The sequence below is a fragment of the Sinocyclocheilus grahami genome, unplaced genomic scaffold (genome assembly GCF_001515645.1).
Source record: "Sinocyclocheilus grahami isolate Dianchi unplaced genomic scaffold, SAMN03320097.WGS_v1.1 scaffold901.1, whole genome shotgun sequence".
NCBI classification, from domain to species: domain Eukaryota; kingdom Metazoa; phylum Chordata; class Actinopteri; order Cypriniformes; family Cyprinidae; genus Sinocyclocheilus; species Sinocyclocheilus grahami.
In genome coordinates this window covers 714,205-731,322 of record NW_015506080.1, presented here as the reverse complement: position 1 = coordinate 731,322, position 17,118 = coordinate 714,205, and the positions used below count along the sequence as shown (strand labels likewise).

General features: G+C 38.7%; 4 protein-coding genes across 7 annotated transcripts in view; 2 read left to right on the top strand and 2 right to left on the bottom strand.

Moving 5' to 3' along the window:
- The window catches only part of LOC107564000 (uncharacterized), a 16,836-nt gene extending 15,073 nt beyond the window's left edge, over nt 1-1,763 (top strand). For all 3 annotated transcript variants that reach the window (XM_016248982.1, XM_016248983.1, XM_016248984.1), the window contains exon 4: nt 764-1,763. In XM_016248982.1, the coding sequence (XP_016104468.1) occupies nt 764-1,485 (722 nt within the window). In that variant the 3' untranslated portion in view covers nt 1,486-1,763. The remainder of the gene's footprint in view (nt 1-763) is intronic.
- Nucleotides 1,764-1,879: 116 nt separating this feature from the next.
- LOC107563999 (uncharacterized) lies at nt 1,880-3,953 on the bottom strand. The gene is made up of 2 exons (XM_016248981.1): nt 3,684-3,953; nt 1,880-3,027 (listed from the first exon to the last, which is right to left on the bottom strand). The coding sequence occupies exons 1-2, from the start codon at nt 3,775-3,777 to the stop codon at nt 2,393-2,395; spliced, it is 729 nt and encodes a 242-aa protein (XP_016104467.1). The 5' UTR covers nt 3,778-3,953; the 3' UTR covers nt 1,880-2,392.
- Nucleotides 3,954-4,140: 187 nt separating this feature from the next.
- On the top strand, nt 4,141-12,033 carry LOC107563998 (armadillo repeat-containing protein 5-like). Its single transcript, XM_016248980.1, has 7 exons — nt 4,141-5,178; nt 5,286-5,316; nt 5,982-6,092; nt 6,225-7,122; nt 7,811-8,556; nt 8,645-8,777; nt 10,456-12,033. Exons 1-7 carry the CDS (start codon nt 4,756-4,758, stop codon nt 11,729-11,731), a joined length of 3,618 nt encoding a protein of 1,205 aa, XP_016104466.1. The 5' UTR covers nt 4,141-4,755; the 3' UTR covers nt 11,732-12,033.
- Nucleotides 12,034-12,650: 617 nt separating this feature from the next.
- On the bottom strand, nt 12,651-15,653 carry LOC107564019 (cytochrome c oxidase subunit 6A, mitochondrial). Of its 2 annotated transcripts, none has more exons than XM_016249008.1 (4): nt 15,527-15,653; nt 13,488-13,565; nt 13,013-13,155; nt 12,651-12,849 (listed from the first exon to the last, which is right to left on the bottom strand). In XM_016249008.1, the coding sequence occupies exons 2-4, from the start codon at nt 13,561-13,563 to the stop codon at nt 12,760-12,762; spliced, it is 309 nt and encodes a 102-aa protein (XP_016104494.1). In that variant the 5' UTR covers nt 13,564-13,565; nt 15,527-15,653; the 3' UTR covers nt 12,651-12,759. The 2 variants fall into 2 exon arrangements, with proteins under 2 accessions (XP_016104494.1, XP_016104495.1); XM_016249009.1 differs by having other exon boundaries at nt 15,531-15,653.
- Between the last annotated feature and the right edge of the window lie 1,465 nt (nt 15,654-17,118).

Sequence of the window (17,118 nt, the reverse complement as noted above, 5' to 3'; positions counted from 1 at the left end):
CGTACATTTAACTAAACTAAACAGAGGTTTAGTATAAGCTGTAGACCCCGCTCTAAAACGGCGCTGATGGTTTCACTCAGGTGGTTAACTGACTCTTTTCATAGCTTCATTCTCTGGTTTTTCCTGATGGTTTCATCCATCACGCCTCATTTGCCCTTTCCCATGTATGAGTGATTGTTTGTTAGACTAGTTTGTGTTAGTGTTTAGTTAATAAAACTCTTGTGCACAAATGACATGAGTTTCTGATTCTGCCTTGCAAATTAATTGCCCCTTTACGATTTTGATCCTTACTACATGCTCTAATGCATTAATACTGTATGAAAGTATTTTCTGTGGCCACGGAAATATCCTTTACTAGAGTTGATATGAACTTACACTGAATGTTCGCTGGACGAACAGATTGGTTAATGGCAATTTAATTCTGCTACAGTTACTACTGGCAGCTGATATAAATAATTGTAATTAATCATAATTAACTGCATTTATATACATTTCCTTTTGAGCTAATTTGCTACAGCTGTCAAAAAAACAATATCGGTCGACCACTAGTCTAAGTTAAAGCACTAAAATAACTCAAACTAAAAAAAATAAAATGTCTAAAACATTAAAATTGAAAGGAAAACAGAAAATATAAAATTAAAATCTAATTCAAAATAATAACAAACTATAATAGTATATTAATGATAATAAAATAACACTTACTTATTGTAGTCACTAAGCAGGTTTACTCACTGTACAGCTGTTTTCTCCTTTCGCCCTGCAGGACAGGAGGCCCAACAACATCTGCTTCCTTTCTCCAGCTGGCTGAGTCGTAATGAAGGTCTGGAAGAGAGAGGTTTTCCTCGAGTGCTCGGTGTGCTGGGTGACACACGCATCCCCATCCGCCTGCCTGCTGGCAAACCGGACAGCGATAGTGACACTCCAGAAGCCAATAGACCAAAGAACGAACCACATCCAGATTCATGGCTGAACTTGGAATTGGTCTGCAATGACAAGGGTCGCTTCATTTACTGCCACATCAGCAAAGGATTGGAAAAAGACAGAGGAAGTGCGTTAGCTGAAAGGATTCGGCAAAACCCTGAGATGGTGCCTCCAGGAACCTGCCTGATAGCCGGAGTCGGATACTCGCTCACAGAACAAATACTTACTCCATTTTCACCAGGTCGAAACCTGCAGGAAAACCTCTACAACAGATCGGTGGGGAACCATTTAGGCCGATTCAACCAGGCTGTGGCAGACTTAAAAGAGCGATTCCAGAAATTGAGATATTTGGATATGGGAAACTACGACAGGGCCAAAGCGGTGGTTCTGACTGCTTGTATATTACACAATGTTTTTCTGGACATGGGTGACGTGACAAAGGGACTTGTAGAGAGAAGCACACCAGAAGACATGGAGGAGGTAAACAAAGATGCTGCTGGGGTGAAAATGAGGGAGACTGTAGTGAATCTGCTTTACAGCACATTGGAAGCAGCACCACAATAAGTTTTTGAACTAAGTATCAACGTTTTGGTGGAATGGACCAAGGTTTCATTAAAAATACCTTAATTTGTGTTTTCAGGAAGAACGAAAGTCTTATGGATTTGGAATGACATTTAAATGATAAAATGATTGTCAATTTTGGGTGAACTATCACTTTAAAGCTGTATGAATCTGTGTGTAATTAATGGATATTTGAGATGGAGAAGTTTTGCAGCAAAAATTGTCATATTTTTATTTAAACATAAAAATATAATGTACAATTTGTCCTTTACTCATTTTACATGAACACAACAATTTAAACTAGTTTTTAACTTTTATATATATATTTTTTACATTGTTTATTTTGGTACTGCTACTTCAACTAAACGAAAGTGAAAATGTATGTTTGAGAAGTATTTTTTTGTATTTTATTTCAGTTAATATCAATTTTATTTCAAGTATTGATTTATTATGGTTTTAGTTTAAGTTAATGATAATAACACTGGTCCATTCATATCAAAACAAAACAGTCACAAACTTTGGAATGATATGGAAATGATGACGGGATTGTCATCTTTGGGTGAACTATCCCTTTAAAGCTGTGTGTAATTAATGAAAATTTGGTGGTATGAAGGAAGCTTTAGCAGAAAAACAAATTGTGACAAACATTTTCTGTTTTTTTTTAATTAAAACACAAAAATACTATGTACAACTTGTCCTTTTCTCATTTTACATGAATGTGACCATTTAAACTGCTCATTTATATTTGTGCAATTCATAATGAAGGAAAGGAAAACCAAGCATATTTCAAGTCGCTGTTCAATTCAAGTCTTTTTAATTCTCTGAAAAGGGTTCAACATATCAGGCATTTCTCTAAAAATAAAAATCTATTTCTCATCTGAAAAGACAATGATAAATACACAACTAATTCCTATTGTTGGGAAATAGGGGTGTCCGACGTTTCACACTCTTTGGGCATTTGCATTGTATTGTCCTGGGACAGGCAAGTAATGGCACGTGCCAAATTATTGATGGCCTCGATCTTCCTCTCTTCCAGCGCTTTCTGCTGAGCCCACATGTTCAGTTTCCTCTCCTGCAGCTCCAGGTACAACTGCAGCAAATCCTGAGGAGGCCTGGCGTTGGGTAACTGTGGAGCTGTAGCGGTGGGTGTGGGACGTATCGGGGTAAATCGTTTGCTGGCTATGGCCTTGCCCAGCTTGGTGCCGTTAAGCTTTGTCTTGCGCTGAGCCTCAACCTCCTCGTAGCTCCTTCCCAGCACTTCATGCATCTCCTTGAAGAACTCCCAGTGAACACTATTGGTTCCCAATCTTTTGGATCGCTCAGCATTTTTGCGATACGTTGCTAACATGTTTCTCCACTTCAGGTCACATTCGAAGGCTTTGACTGAAACGTCTGTGCCTTCCTCGGCTCTTAGCTTTGCAGTCACTCTCTCAGCCACAGTCTCCCACAGCTTCTTTTTTTTGCACACGGGCTGGTCGAACTCTGGGTCCATGTCCAAACGAACATGGACGAGATGCCATGTAGCTTGTAGTGTCCACACAAACTCTGAATGAAAGAGATTGAGTAGATCGTTAGTTATTCCAGAACAAGAATGTAAACACACATTTAGGAGGAAATGTAATATTTAAAGACTGAATCGTGTAAAAGTTGAGAACATATCACAATTCAATTTATATGTGTGTGTGTGTATAATTATCACTTTATATTGAACATTTAATTTAGGCTAACAAATAAAATGGATAAATTAAATGAATTAAAGTCTAAATTAAATATGTTAATAATATAAAGTGATCGTGTCTCTTCAGAAGACTTTTACTGGATTAAACTGTTCAATTTATATGAATTCCTTATGTCTTTATGAACTTTTTGAAGCATTAGGCTGTAAGGACAATAGAGGGACTGCAATCTCTCAGGTTATATTAAAAATAATAACTAAAAAAACTTGTTCTATTGCACAAAAATATATACTGTATCCAAAATATTAGAAAATATTACACGTAATTAAAATATTCTAGAAAACTGTTAGGAATGCACACTAATTAAAACATACCGTAAGAAATCTTTTGTTTCAAGAGGTCTGAAGCTTTTCTAAGTTACCTAAAACTGTTGGGAAGGCCAATCTGAACCATCAGGCTCACCGTGTCCTCCTCGCTGGCGATGCCTAGCGCACACACTGCTGCACTCACTTACTCGCATCTTACCTGCTTTGGACTTTTCGGTCTCCAAAGTCGTAACCGTAGTTGTTGAGTCTTCCACCTCAATGGCGTCTGTGACAATTGCCTCAATGACCTCCATGTTGCATTTATTTTATATTAATCTCGTCAAGCGTTATTGCGACTAATCGTGGATTTTAACAACTCCAGCGCTGAGTTATTTTCGAGCTACAGCGCTGATAATAACAACGACCTCGTTCGCACCAGACAGCGCCGAACAGGGTGTTGTTGTCTTTTTTCCGGAAATGAACATGCGTGTGACGGGGGATTGTGGGAAATGCTTGCCATTGTTTTTACAAGCGTTTCGCGCGCAAGGTAGGAAGTCAAAACGCACAGCCTGTTTTCTTCTTTATGGCAAAATAAATGTCTGCATAAATGAATTCATGCCGTTTTTATTGTTACGTTATCTGATGTGTTAAATAAAGTCAATAATTGAGCTATCCTGAAACTACAACTCCCATAGGCTTTCAAGAGACCGAGTCTACAAGTACCCCTCCCTTTCTGGAAAAAAACTCTCCTGTTTGTTGCTCTACTAAAGATGGCGCCAGTGCAAATCTGAAGCGATTGCGCTTTGTAGCGCGTAGGAAATTTGACGTGAGTAAGATGAAAAGTTAACGCAGCCTTCTCACTCTTCATCGAAACATCAAAATACACCCAAATAGATTAATCTTAGGCTGCACTGTCAAGGAATTAATTTTTTGTGGCCTAGCTTCCACTGTAGGCCGTAATGAAATATAGCGCATTGGGTAAAAGACTTCATTTCCCAGAAGTCATTGCTCTGGGCTTGCTTTAATGGATGAACATGGTAGTTGTAGTTTTTCGAATGCTTGTTTCTCTGTGGATGGAATGTGTCAATCATAGGAGAATTTTGTATTAGTTCCTGTGTTCTTTTATTTATTTATTTTTCTTTTTGTAGTTCTACATATAAGAGTTTGGTGTTGTTGCAAAGTTATTTAAAGCCACTGAAATATTGTTGTACCTTACAATATTAAGAAGATAAAATAATTAAGTTACAAAACGGGGTGGCGGTGGGGAGGTGCTTCTGGGCTCCTGGTTCATCATGTCTACACCTCCAGAACAAGGAATTAAACGACATCCAAAAAGTTCGAACAGCACCTCAGAGGCATCCGCCACTCTCACAGAATCCTCTCTGACCTGGTGTTTGGCTCAGCTGTCCAAAACACACATGTTAGCAGACAGTCACAGCAGTGGACTGACAGGAGCAGACAATAAGCCCATCACTGAAGGTGACAAAGCCAGGGATGCAGACAAGAGACTCAAAGCTGGTCAGTGGAGGGCACTGGTGGCCATTCGGATGCAGCATATCAAAGGAGGTGGCAGCAGGATAGCCCGCTACCAATCACGAGGAGGACTCCCTCCTTTGCTGGATCTCCTCAGGCGACCAGAAAGCTCCAGAAAGTTTCTGGACCTGGCACTTAGCATCCTGGCGAACTGCTGCACTGAAAAACAGACAAGACTAGAAGTAAGAAAGATGCTGCTTTAATGTGTAGCTTGAATTGATTATATATATATGTGGCTTTCATTGTTTGGTTTGTATATGATCAAAACATTTTTTTCTTCTTCTCGTAGGTAAGAAAGCTTGATGGCGTATCTGTTGTTGGTAAGTCACTCAAAGGCTTCAAAAAGATCAGTTACTTCTTATGCCCTGTACATTCTGACATCTGACATGGTTTTCCACACATATTTTTTATATTTTTATATGTGTGCATAAAAAAAAACATGCAGCACTGTGAAATCACTCATTTACATTAACTTCTTAAAGTCATGAAATCAGAATTGACAGTTCCTTTTTATTTTTGGAATATTGCAATGAGTATTATAAATGATTCATTAGTGCACATCATTATCACTAATCCATCATTAATCATAAATTCATGATTAAATTCATATCCTATCATATCAATCATAGCTTCCTCTCCCCCTTGCAATGACATTTCTTCCCTGCTGACCCCCACCAACCTGTCACTCACATGAGATCACTGCAAAAATAAATAAAGTTTTTTCATTAGCACATTTGGTTTCATGGAGGACCTTTAACATCCATGGAATCGTTTCATTGCACAAATGGTTCGTTATAGAGGAGAACGGTTCTTTAGACTGTTAAAATGTTCTTTACACTGAACAAAAATGGTTCTTTTGAGAACTTTTTACTGAAGTTTTTTTGGGGGTAACCAAAATGTTTTTTCTATGGCATCACTACAAAAAAATGCTGCTCCTTTGCATAAATAGTTATGATCAAATGGTTACAATCTTTCATTTTTGTAGTGGATGTCCTCAAGAGGAATGTCTCTGTGGACACAGTGCAAAATCTAGCAGCACGAGCTCTGGGAAATCTTGCGATGGACCCGGAGGGTTCTGCTGAGGTCCACTCTGCAGGTTAGTCCCAGAATTTCATATGCTTAAAGTAATATAATAATAATTATTATGTTTCTCCTCCATTATATACAATTAGAGATGGTAAAACACTCAAAACCATAAAATCAGTATGTTTCTGTCTCTCTCACTCAGGTGGAGTTCAACTTCTCCTGCTCTGCCTGTCTCTCTCTCCACATCCATCGTCTCCCTCCTCATTGACTCCAGCCCCTGAATTCTGTGCTCCTAAACTGGAATGTGTCCAATCTGCTGCCCGGGCACTTGTCTACCTTTCTGACACACCTGCCAACCGACTTCTGCTGCTTTCACAAGGCGCTCTTCCATCTCTCGCTTTGTTCATTGCTCCAGAGTACCCTTTAGGTCTGCGACGGGCATCACTTCGTGCCATTCATGAGCTCACCAGAGGCTGCAGTGCAGAGTGCGCCAGGGAGATGTCCAGGTCCGGGGCGTTGACTCAGCTCGGGCTCCTCGCCTCAGCAGAAGGTGGTCGACCTTTGGAAGAACTAGCTTTGAAGACTCTGGCTAACTTGTGCTCTCAAGGCTGCCTGAGGCCACTGGTCGGTTCGTTGGGTGTCATTCAGAATTTCGCAGAGGAAGTGAAGAAGGATCCTCTGAAGTCAGGTGTGTTCTTCAAGGCCCTGTGCCTGTGCTGCAGAGAGGCTGTGAACAGGGCTAAAGTAAAGGAGAGCGGGGGACTGGAGGTGCTGATCAGCTTTTTATCCGCCCATCAAAACCATCCACTCACGCGCTTCGCCTTTCTAGCTTGTGTGGACTTTGTCTACGATGAATCTGCTCTTGAACAGCTGCAGGAGCTTGGGTTGGTGCCGCTGCTAATCATGCGGTTGGTTGAGCTTGCTCACGGAGAAGAACCGACCGCAGGAAAGATGGATGCCAGCCTGTCCTCTAGTTCTCCATGCTCTGAACTGATGACCTCGTGTTTTGACTCGTTTGACTTCTCAGCCCTTGAAGGGAACAAGAGGGAGGATGTGAGCAAAGACCAGACATCGGGATCTTCCAGCTTCCTCAGTCTCAGGTCATTCATAGTTTTACCAAAAGCAGAACATACAAAATCATGTATATGAAAATGAACATCACAACCATATTTTCACAATTGGCAGACTAACAGCACTGATCAGTAATCTGATATGTAGCATTAAATTGTACACCTATTTTCTGTATAATTTTTGTTTTGCTTTGAATTTTCAAACAAAAAGTCAATTTTTTTCATGTCACATCAAGTTTAGCCAATTTTACTATCTAGTTTTAGTCAATAAAATGTTAAATTAAATGATTAGAAAATTTAACCAAATATTAAAAAATGTTTGACAATTTATCAATAAGTTTTAAAACTGTCCTTGTCGTGAAAATCGGACATTAATTTTTATATTATAGCATGTCTTCTTTTAAAAACATTGCTGGTACATTAATATATTGCTGTTATTCTTTTCTTGACACACTTTCATAAACAAAATGTTTTAATTTAAAAACATTTAGTCATCATCATGATGTGCATTTAGTTTTTTTCAAAATTAAAAACCCTTCAGTAATGACCTTATTTTGTCAGTAACTTTGTTGACTAAATGACCAAAATCAGAGAGTACATTTTGGAAGTATGAACATGCCAATCATATAACTTCAGTGTAATCCTTCACATTGATCTTTGTGTTTTATGGAGAAATTGCTTGTATGTTGCTCAGTTTTGTCTGTGTTCCATCCTCCAGGTCTTGGCTGGTATCTGAGGGTCTGATCTCATCTGAGGGTGAGCTGACTGAATCCCCATGTGGAAGTGATGTCTTTGGGGGCAGCCCTCAATCCTCCATCTCACCGTCACCACCTTGCTCTGAGTTCTTGCAAATGTCGACCTTGCGATCGCCCCACTTTTCTCCCTCCACCCGTTCCAAACCCATCAGGCTCTACTCTTCCTCCTCCTCCACTTCAGTATCTCCTCGAAACTTACCATGTTCGCCTTCCTCTTCACAGCCCTCCTGTACCTCCACCCCTCAATCTGAGCAACCGTCCTCATCTCCCCTCCAAATCTCCTCTCCTCCCAGAAAGAGGCTCCGTGCCTCTTCATCCTCCTCTCGCTATAGTGTGGTCACCCTGGACAGCCCCCCTGTGATGTCAAAAACCCCAGTCTACCATCATCCTTATCACCCTGAGGCCTGGGCCCCAGAATCCCCCATTCTTCTGCTCTTGTCGCGCTTCTCCCATGCCTCAGACCCTAGCACAGCACTCATCAACACGAATGTTTTCTCCGGGCTGTTGTACTACCTCACCCAGCATCATGACCCCAGTGGGCGATGCTTTCGGATGCTTGGGCGCCTCAGCTGCAACCCAAACTGCTTCCAGGCTTTGGTCAGAACTGGAGCCGTGGCTCTGATCAGACAGAGACTGTGTATGAGAAGAGAGGAGATCGGGGGACGCAACGGAGGAACGGACAGACAATCAGGCAAAATCACACAACTAGGTTTGTGACTTTATTAATATATGATGTTGATGCGTATTATATTTAAGGCTGCTGTTTATTCGAAGCTAAAATGTTTCTGGCTCCTCAGGTTTGGCCCTGCTCAGTAATCTGAGGGTTCAGAGCGAGTCTGGATTTGGCACTGGAGTTCTTACACATATCATGCTGTCAGGCTCTGAATCTGACAAGCTGTACTGTGTCCTCTCTCTGCCTCTGATTAACAGGTATGATTAATTGACGTTCAGGGTTTATTTTTAATCCGTTTATAGACGAAGGAGTGGCTTCAGAACAACTCTGTGACTGTTCTTGAATGGCCCAGCCGGAGCCCTGACTTAAACCCAATTGAGCCTCTCTGGAGAGACCTAAAAATGGCTGTCCACTAACGTTTACCATCCAACCTGACAGAACTGGAGAGGATCTGCAAGGAGGAATGGCAGAGGATCCCCAAATCCAGGTGTGAAAAACTTGTTGCATCTTTCCCAAAAAGACTCATGGCTGTATTAGATCAAAAGGGTGCTTCTACTAAATACTGAGCAAAGGGTTAGAATACTTAGGACCATGTGATATTTCAGTTTTTCTTTTTTAATAAATCTGCAAAAATGTCAACAATTCTGTGTTTTTCTGTCAATATGGGGTGCTGTGTGTACATTTAATGAGGAAAAAAATTAACTTAAATGATTTTAGCAAATGGCTGCAATATAACAAAGAGTGAAAAATTTAAGGGGGTCTGAATACTTTCCGTACCCACTGTATGTGGGCCAATGACAAATATGAGTGTTAGATGTTTAAAAAAGATCTCATTTAAAACATTTCAAGTTCATAAAAAAGTAAACAATATGTTATTTTAGTAGTTTTAAAAAATATCTTTGACCAAATCAACCAAACTTACAGATTTGGTTTTGAAGCAAAGTGTTTGAAAATCGGACAAAAATATAAAGGTACTTTTTATCCTGTACCAAACAACTTTAATAATTGAAAAAAACTACAAACCATTGAGCACTGCAAACAACATAGTCAGAATAAAAATGATGGAGAAATATAAAACTATTGATTTAAAGATGTTGATTGTGTATGTCAAAACAATATATTTTACATTTTTTGCAAATTATGCATATGTATATGCAAATTCTTTAGGTTGTCATGGGAGTGGGTGGGTGCTAAAGTGTACATTTGGTGTGATTTGCTAGTTTCGTTTATTATATGATTGGTGGAGAATGAAGATTTCTTTGTGGAATCAGTTGTTCACCATGAATTTCGCTGTTGAACAGAATTTTTTTTTTTTATTGTGGTCTGATGGCTTCAACAAAAACTACACAAAAGATTAACAACCTTGTAGCTCAGAGTATGTCTGTCTTCAAAGTTTATAAGTTACTGTTAAAAATCAATTCCCCAATGGAGAAAATTAGTGGGTTTTTTACTTGTGACTGTTGCACTCTATTCATTCATGGATATCAAGTTATTAAGGAGCTGCACCAACCTTAACTGAGCTTGACTTTTCATAAAAAGGTCAAATTGAACCATCCCCCAAAATACTGAAGTCAATTTTAATAAACATCTTAAAGTAGGCAAAAGCACGCACATCGATCTCAACTGGGTGCTCGACTAAGAAACAAGTGGAACAATTCTTTAAATGTAAAGTCGGCAACACCAAAGCTCCAAAAGTATCAAAAATGTATTTTAAAAAACTGTCGCATAGCGTGTGTGACGTTTCGAGCACGCAGGCTCTTCATCATAAATATCTTAAAAACGTGTTCATCAGAAAAGAGGTGTATTCGAGTAATTGCACATATGAATTGTGTTTTTAATGTATTTTTAAATAAATTAATAGAACAACGAAAAATGAATGGCACTTTTGACCCAGTAGTTGGCTTGACCACCTTCTTTTTTTTTTTTCCTCTGTAGCAACAGAGTTCTTTTGAAGAAGCTGCTTTTGGATAGTGGAGGACTGGCAGCAGCTCTTGAACTGATTGGCTGTCACAGAGAAGAAGAAGAAGATGATGATGATGATGGTGATGGTGACGAAGATGGACAATCTGACAAATGTAGGACATTTCTTGCCGGCTGGTTGCATCCTCTTGAGCAAGTGTCCTCTTTGACATTTAAATCCCTGTATGTCTCTCTTTTGATTGGCTGCCTCTCCAGTTTGCTGTCAAGTTCCAAGGAGGACAGAAAGAATTGTAGCATAGATTTCCAGACCAGAACAGCGACAACCCAAGTTCTGGATATCAAATCCCAACCGCAACAAAACCAGTCATGTCCCTACTTGAAGGCAACTCATGACCTAACGTTCCTCCTTGACGATGGAACCCTTCTACTAGCCAGTCACGAGGCTGTCACTGGGGAAGAGGGAGCCAAAGACGTTGGGTCTGAGTATTTTAGAGCCCTCTTGATGGGAGGATTTGGGGAGGCCCAGAAAGCTAAAAGTGAGGCCATCCGGATCAAAGACGTAAAGAGTGGGATGCTGTTACCAGTTCTCCATTACTTACACGGCTGTCGCTTGACTGACGGAAACAAAGACGAGATGTCAAAGCAAGATACAAATTGTCTTGTTTTGTCCTCTCTAGCCTCCGGTGGGCTGCTTAGACCACAGGACGAGGTTGAATCCTGCTTGGCAGTAGAGATGGAATTTCAGAAATCCCCATTGGCCGAAGTGATGATTGGGGCTTGTAGGTTTTTAGTAGCTGGTTTACAACGGGCAGCTGAGGACCTAAGTGTGGACCTTCTCTACTCGGTTATAAGGAGCCTGACCAAACATCGCTGTTCGAAAGATATCACTACAACCACCAGCAAAATGGATGCAGGCTCGGTCTGCAGGGGTCCTGAAGGATCACCACAGTTGACTAAAACTGAAGTGTTAAAGTGTTCCAAACAACATTCTAAATCCTCTCAGAGTTCCAGACAGGTTCCTTCATCATCCTCATCATCTTCTGACAGTGACACTGAGGGAGCTTGGCTGAGGTCTCTGCTTCCACAAGTGTACTGGTTCTCACAGCGCTACTCTTACCTGCGACTGGGCCAGGCTTGTCTATCCATACTGCTGCGGCCTCAGGGTCTCCATCCTGCTCCCCTTCACTCCTCCCTCTCCACTGACTGCTTCTTGCGTTTGGCGCAAGAGGCGGACTGCGCCAAAGGGCTGAGGCAGGACATCTTACACCTTGTCAAAACGGCCCTCAGCTAGACGGCAAACAGTAGTGGATAGTGAAATGAATCTACTGAATTGTTGGTGTAAACAAATTTAGTAGCTGCTTTAATGCACACACAATACACCGAAAGGGAGGGAATGGGAATTGCTGGATTTTTGGGACGTTTGGCACAAGATGTAATAGAAAATAATATTCTCATTAAACTTCTGTTAGCAAGTAGCTATCAAAAATATTTTAAAAAATTACTTGGAGCATTCTAATTCCTACTATTTTCATGTGCTATGTTTTTTTTCCTTTTTTTCCCAAGACGTGTTTGTATATGGAGTAGAATGACCAACTGTACATACTTTTTTTTATTTTGAATTTTTTTTCTTTTCTTGTATTTTGTTTAACTTCATTTATTCATGTTATTTTGCCAAAAAAAGGGGTTAATGCTGATTCCTGGTTAATTACAGTGCATCCAGATTTTGTACAGTATGTTATGTGAATAATATAATGTCAAGGAGAAAGCTGTTTGTTAGCTATATTTTTCTTTTTTGTATATGGCACTGTATTCGTTTATAGAAGTCTGGATTATCTGATGTATGTTGAAGTGCCTTTTTTTTGTATATATGAGAAATTGAATCATGGAAATGGCCAAATGTTGGTGGAAGGCAGAGGATGGTTCTCAATAAATAAGCTCTGCATTAATGTTGCTACATTGTTTTCTTCTAGAATTTGTGCTTCATTTGGATTGAGCAGTTTCTTCATGTTTTTTTTCCCTCCGTTCAGCCCTGGACTTTTTATTTGGCATGTCTGGGTAGCTTTTCTGTAGCAACATTTTGTAAAAGGTTGTGGAAACAAATAAAAGGTTGTTCAAATGGCAAATTTAGACTATTCTAAATCGAATTAAATGGATACTTAAAATAGTCAAGTATTGTTTGGGACCTTTCTTAATCAGTCACACACACAAAATTAACGTGAAAACTCCTGTTTATTTCTGTTAAAAATGTTAAAAGCTTGTCCATCAGTGTTGATTGGCATCTGAGGGGACGGACAGTTGAGACAGCAGGGGGCGTCCTGCTCAGTGGTGAGGTCCCTCGTAACCAGTGGGCAGAGGGTTCGTATGAGCGTTGTGGAAGAGGGAGTGATTCCCATCACCCCATGGCCATGGCTGTGAAAGAAAGCTAATGCTATTTGAAAAACATTTGTGTCATGTCCAATGTTGGTAGGATGTTTTACAAAGTAAAGACATCAACATTTTCTTTTATGTCTGTATAGGAATCAGAGAGAAGTCCACACCATGCATACTTTGAAAAAGCCAAGAATATAGTCACCTTGGTTCGAATGCGGAGGTGTGGGTATGGCACAAACTCTGGGTGATCATGAGAATGGGCCTGCATCTTCATGTAAGCATTTGCCATGCAGACACCCACACCGGGCAGGGCTAATATGAAGGACAGGATCTTCCAGGTCCTTGCTGTGTATGATTCAAAACATTAGTACATCTTTTAAATGTTGATGAGTGTAATACATAGCAAAAGGATCACTGATTGGTGCGCAAATGGTTTTAAATGATGTGATTTGTGTCAGTATTTCTTTCTTACTGTATGAATATGTAAATAACCTGACAATTATTTCATTTGATCAACATTTTTTGGTTTTTAAAACGTGAAGTTAAGTCACCAGAACTATTTGCTTACAATATAAACATTTTATTATGGTTTATGAGAACTTGCCTATCCATACTGGATAACATCTGCTTATTTTACCCTGTTTCATCAAGCCCACCCCCAAAAAAACATCTCAAACCTCCTCCTTCATGGCTCCCTTGTGATGCAGCAGCAAGAGCCCGACGGGCCACCATAGCAGTGGGAGACATCGCCATCTCTGGAGCACAGACAGTAAGCAACACTTAAGATTATTATCATTTTAATACTTGGAGTCATTAATATTTTTGTTTTATGTTCACTAAAGCTGCATTCATTTGATTGCAAATAAAGAAAACATTTAATATTGTTAAATAATATTACAAAGTAATAATACAAAATGGAACTTATTCCTGTGATGCAAAGCTGAATTTTCAGCATCATTACGCTAGTCTTCAGTGTCACGTGATCTTCAGAAATTATTCTAATATGTGACCCGGGACCACAAAACCAGTCATAAGAGTCAATTTAAAAAAATTGAGATTTGTACATCATCTGAAAGCTGAATAAACAATCTTTCCATTGATAGGACAATATTTGGCCGGAGATACAGCTATTTGAAAATCTGGAATCTGAGTTTGCAAAAAAAAAAAAAATCAAAATACTGAGAAAATCACCTTTAAAGTTGTTCAAATGAAGATCTTAGCAATGCATATTACTAATCAAAAATTAAGTTTTGATATATTTACGGTAGGAAATTTACAAAATATCTTCATGTAACATGATCTTTACTTAATATCCTAATGATTTTTGGCATGAAAGAAAAATCGATAATTTTGACCCATACAATGTTTTTTTTTTTGGGCTATTGCTACAAATATACCCAAGCGACTTAAGACTGGTTTTGTGGTCCAGGATCACATATGTTGATTTGGTGCTTAAGAAACAGTTATTGTCAATGTCGAAAACAGTTGTGCTGCATAATATTTTTGTTGAAACCATGGTAAAAAAACATTCAGGTCTCTTTGATGAATAGAAAGTTTGAAAGAACACCATTTATGTGAAATCGAGATCATTTGTAACAATATAAATGTCTTTACTGTCACTTATGATAAATTTAATGCACCCCTGCTGAATACAAGTATCAGTTTCTAAGGTGCTTAAGAAACAGTTATTGTCAATGTCGAAAACAGTTGTGCTGCATAATATTTTTGTTGAAACCATGGTAAAAAAAACATTCAGGTCTCTTTGATGAATAGAAAGTTTGAAAGAACACCATTTATGTGAAATCGAGATCATTTGTAACAATATAAATGTCTTTACTGTCACTTATGATAAATTTAATGCACCCCTGCTGAATACAAGTATCAGTTTCTACAACTTTTTAAATATAGTATAAAACATTCAAAATACTACAGCGGAAAAGTAATTTAAAAATTCTTTTATGCAAGAGAAGTTGTGCAAAAGTCAAATGTAGCAACTTTCTACTTGTTCACAAACCCATGAAACTGTTTAAGTCAGTGTTATTTGTCACAAACTTAAATAGTGCTTTCATCAAACCGTGAAACAACAGCAAAAGGTGAACGAGGTGAAAATGGAAGCATGTCAGAAAGAGAAGTCATGCACCTCTTTGCACATTTACTGTGGTTTTGAACAGTAGTTAAAGTGAAGGTGATGCAAAGTTTGAGGTCAAATAATGACCAAACCTGACGTGTATCTTCATTGCATCCATGTAAACTTTGTATGGTCTCTTCACACAGTTAGTGGAGGATTTTGTTAATTCTTAAATGTCACAAAAATGTTCTGCTACACTTCTGTTTGAAATGAAATTCAATTAAATATAAAATGTAATATTTTTTGATTGTTTCACATATTAGCCAGGCTGTGGCCTGTTGCTTATCTCGTCCCTTTAAAAGTTTTTCCTGTCCTTCGGCGCTGAATGCTATTTGATATCTTAACCCCCTTGAAACTATACACATGTAGCATTAATAGAAAAACGGGCATACATTTAGATGAGATTATTTGGATCTGTGAGCTACTAAAGCTCATGTCCCTTGCACAAGGACAAACAAGCTCTCCGTTGTGGGTCATGAGTTGCATTACTGCTGTTAAAAGAATGAAATACTCCTCCAGTGCTCTTAATATTTTACGCCTTCGGTCAAAAACAGCTAAACTTATACATCTAATGCAAAGGACACTTACGTACTCTGCTTCCAAAGAGGGTGGTCAGGTGTTTTTGTTCTTTGTTAGTCAGTTATTATCCACTTTCTCTTTCTACACCTCTGTCTGTTTGTCCTTTGGTCTGTCCTGGCCTAAACCATGAGACTCCTCCCCGCTAAAATCTGTCTGTCTGCCAAGAATCATGAAATTTATATTTGGTCAAGTGCATGGGCAGATCTGTAATGGAGAGATAGGGAGAGCAGTGAGTAGCTTTACAACAATCAGGTATAGAAGACATTGCAAAATGGCTTGTGTTGGAAGAAAATGTCAGCTCACGGTTGTAGGACTGGATGTATGAAATGCAGAAAAGACAAAGACAGTTAATGTACATGTAGCTGTTCAGTCGACAGTTGACAGCTCTATAGGAGTTATACACCTGGGTTGGGTTTCTGCGTGTTTGTGTTTACGTGACTAAGTGACCGTAAGTGACCTTATGGCACCTCACTCTTGCAGTTTTTCTCTGTGTGTTTACATGTTCAGTAGGCTACTACACTTCTCTTTTGGCAATCGGTTGAGTTCCGCAGTTCTGATGCTTCTACCACACCGCCACTCGTATGCGAATTCACCAATTTCACTACTACAGGGAGTCGGGGACTTCTTGGCTCATGATTAATATTATTGTGTTGTGTGATTGGATGTTGGCAAGCGGTCGTAACCAGATTTGTTGTTTAATATTAATATTCATAAGTAGCCTAGGATTGCTAATTTCGCCAAAATCGAATGTTTGGTTTAAACGGTCGTTTAAGAAACAACATAACCTTTCTAACTATTTATTAAGCATGATTTTAAAAAAAAAAGTACCATGTTTCAAACTTAAATATAAATATTTAATATAAAATGACTTTCGATGACTAGATGTGCGTTCTATTTTTATTTCAGATTATTTATTTATTTATTTACACTACATATTCATATTAAGTGGTTTCCCTGTGTTCTGTTGTTCATTGATTAGAAATAAGTTCTAATCATTTTATGTGTGCTCAATAAAGTCGAACTTGTATGTAGTAGACTTGCATGTCACAAGGTGGCGCCGTGAGTCTTTGCTGGCAGCTACTACAATAATATGTAGATTGTTGCAGTGTCTATTCTTGACCAGACTGTATGTATAATATAATTTTGTTTATAGTAGTCATATGGCTGACATTTGCTACAATTTCCCTACCGAAAAATAGCTTAAAGCTTAAATAGCTTGTTTTTTTTTAGTGTAGATTTTTAAAGTTTTTTTTTTTTAAGTTAGTGGTCTCAGATTTAAATCCTTTTGCCTTCATGAGCATGCTTGTACCTTAACAAAAAGGACAATCAGAGAGGCCATTGTTTTAATTTATAATATCGGTAACACTTTCTATGAAGCCCATATTTATAACACATTATAAGGGTATTCTTAAGGCATTATAATGAATGCATAATACATTATAAAAACCCTTATAATATGTTATATCATCTTATGAATATTCATAAGAACAGTTTAAATGTTTTATAATATTTACTTATTTGTGGTTATAGCTTTTTAGGAGTATGATGATTTATAACACACAGTGAACATGTTGCATCCACTTAAGTTACAATGGATTATA

Bases quoted from the DNA above. Each gene is read 5' to 3' on its own strand.
- LOC107564019 (XM_016249008.1), bottom strand. From the start codon at position 13,563: ATGGCGATGTCTCCCACTGCTATGGTGGCCCGTCGGGCTCTTGCTGCT. The intron at 13,156-13,487 runs GTTTGAGATGTT...AATCATACACAG, and splicing joins AGGGAGCCATGAAGGAGGAG to CAAGGACCTGGAAGATCCTG. The intron at 12,850-13,012 runs GTGACTATATTC...TTTCTTTCACAG, and splicing joins ACCTCCGCATTCGAACCAAG to CCATGGCCATGGGGTGATGG.
- LOC107563999 (XM_016248981.1), bottom strand. From the start codon at position 3,777: ATGGAGGTCATTGAGGCAATTGTCACAGACGCCATTGAGGTGGAAGAC. The intron at 3,028-3,683 runs GTAAGATGCGAG...TCTTTCATTCAG, and splicing joins GACCGAAAAGTCCAAAGCAG to AGTTTGTGTGGACACTACAA.
- LOC107563998 (XM_016248980.1), top strand. From the start codon at position 4,756: ATGTCTACACCTCCAGAACAAGGAATTAAACGACATCCAAAAAGTTCG. The intron at 6,093-6,224 runs GTTAGTCCCAGA...TCTCTCACTCAG, and splicing joins TGCTGAGGTCCACTCTGCAG to GTGGAGTTCAACTTCTCCTG. The intron at 7,123-7,810 runs GTCATTCATAGT...TCCATCCTCCAG, and splicing joins TCCAGCTTCCTCAGTCTCAG to GTCTTGGCTGGTATCTGAGG.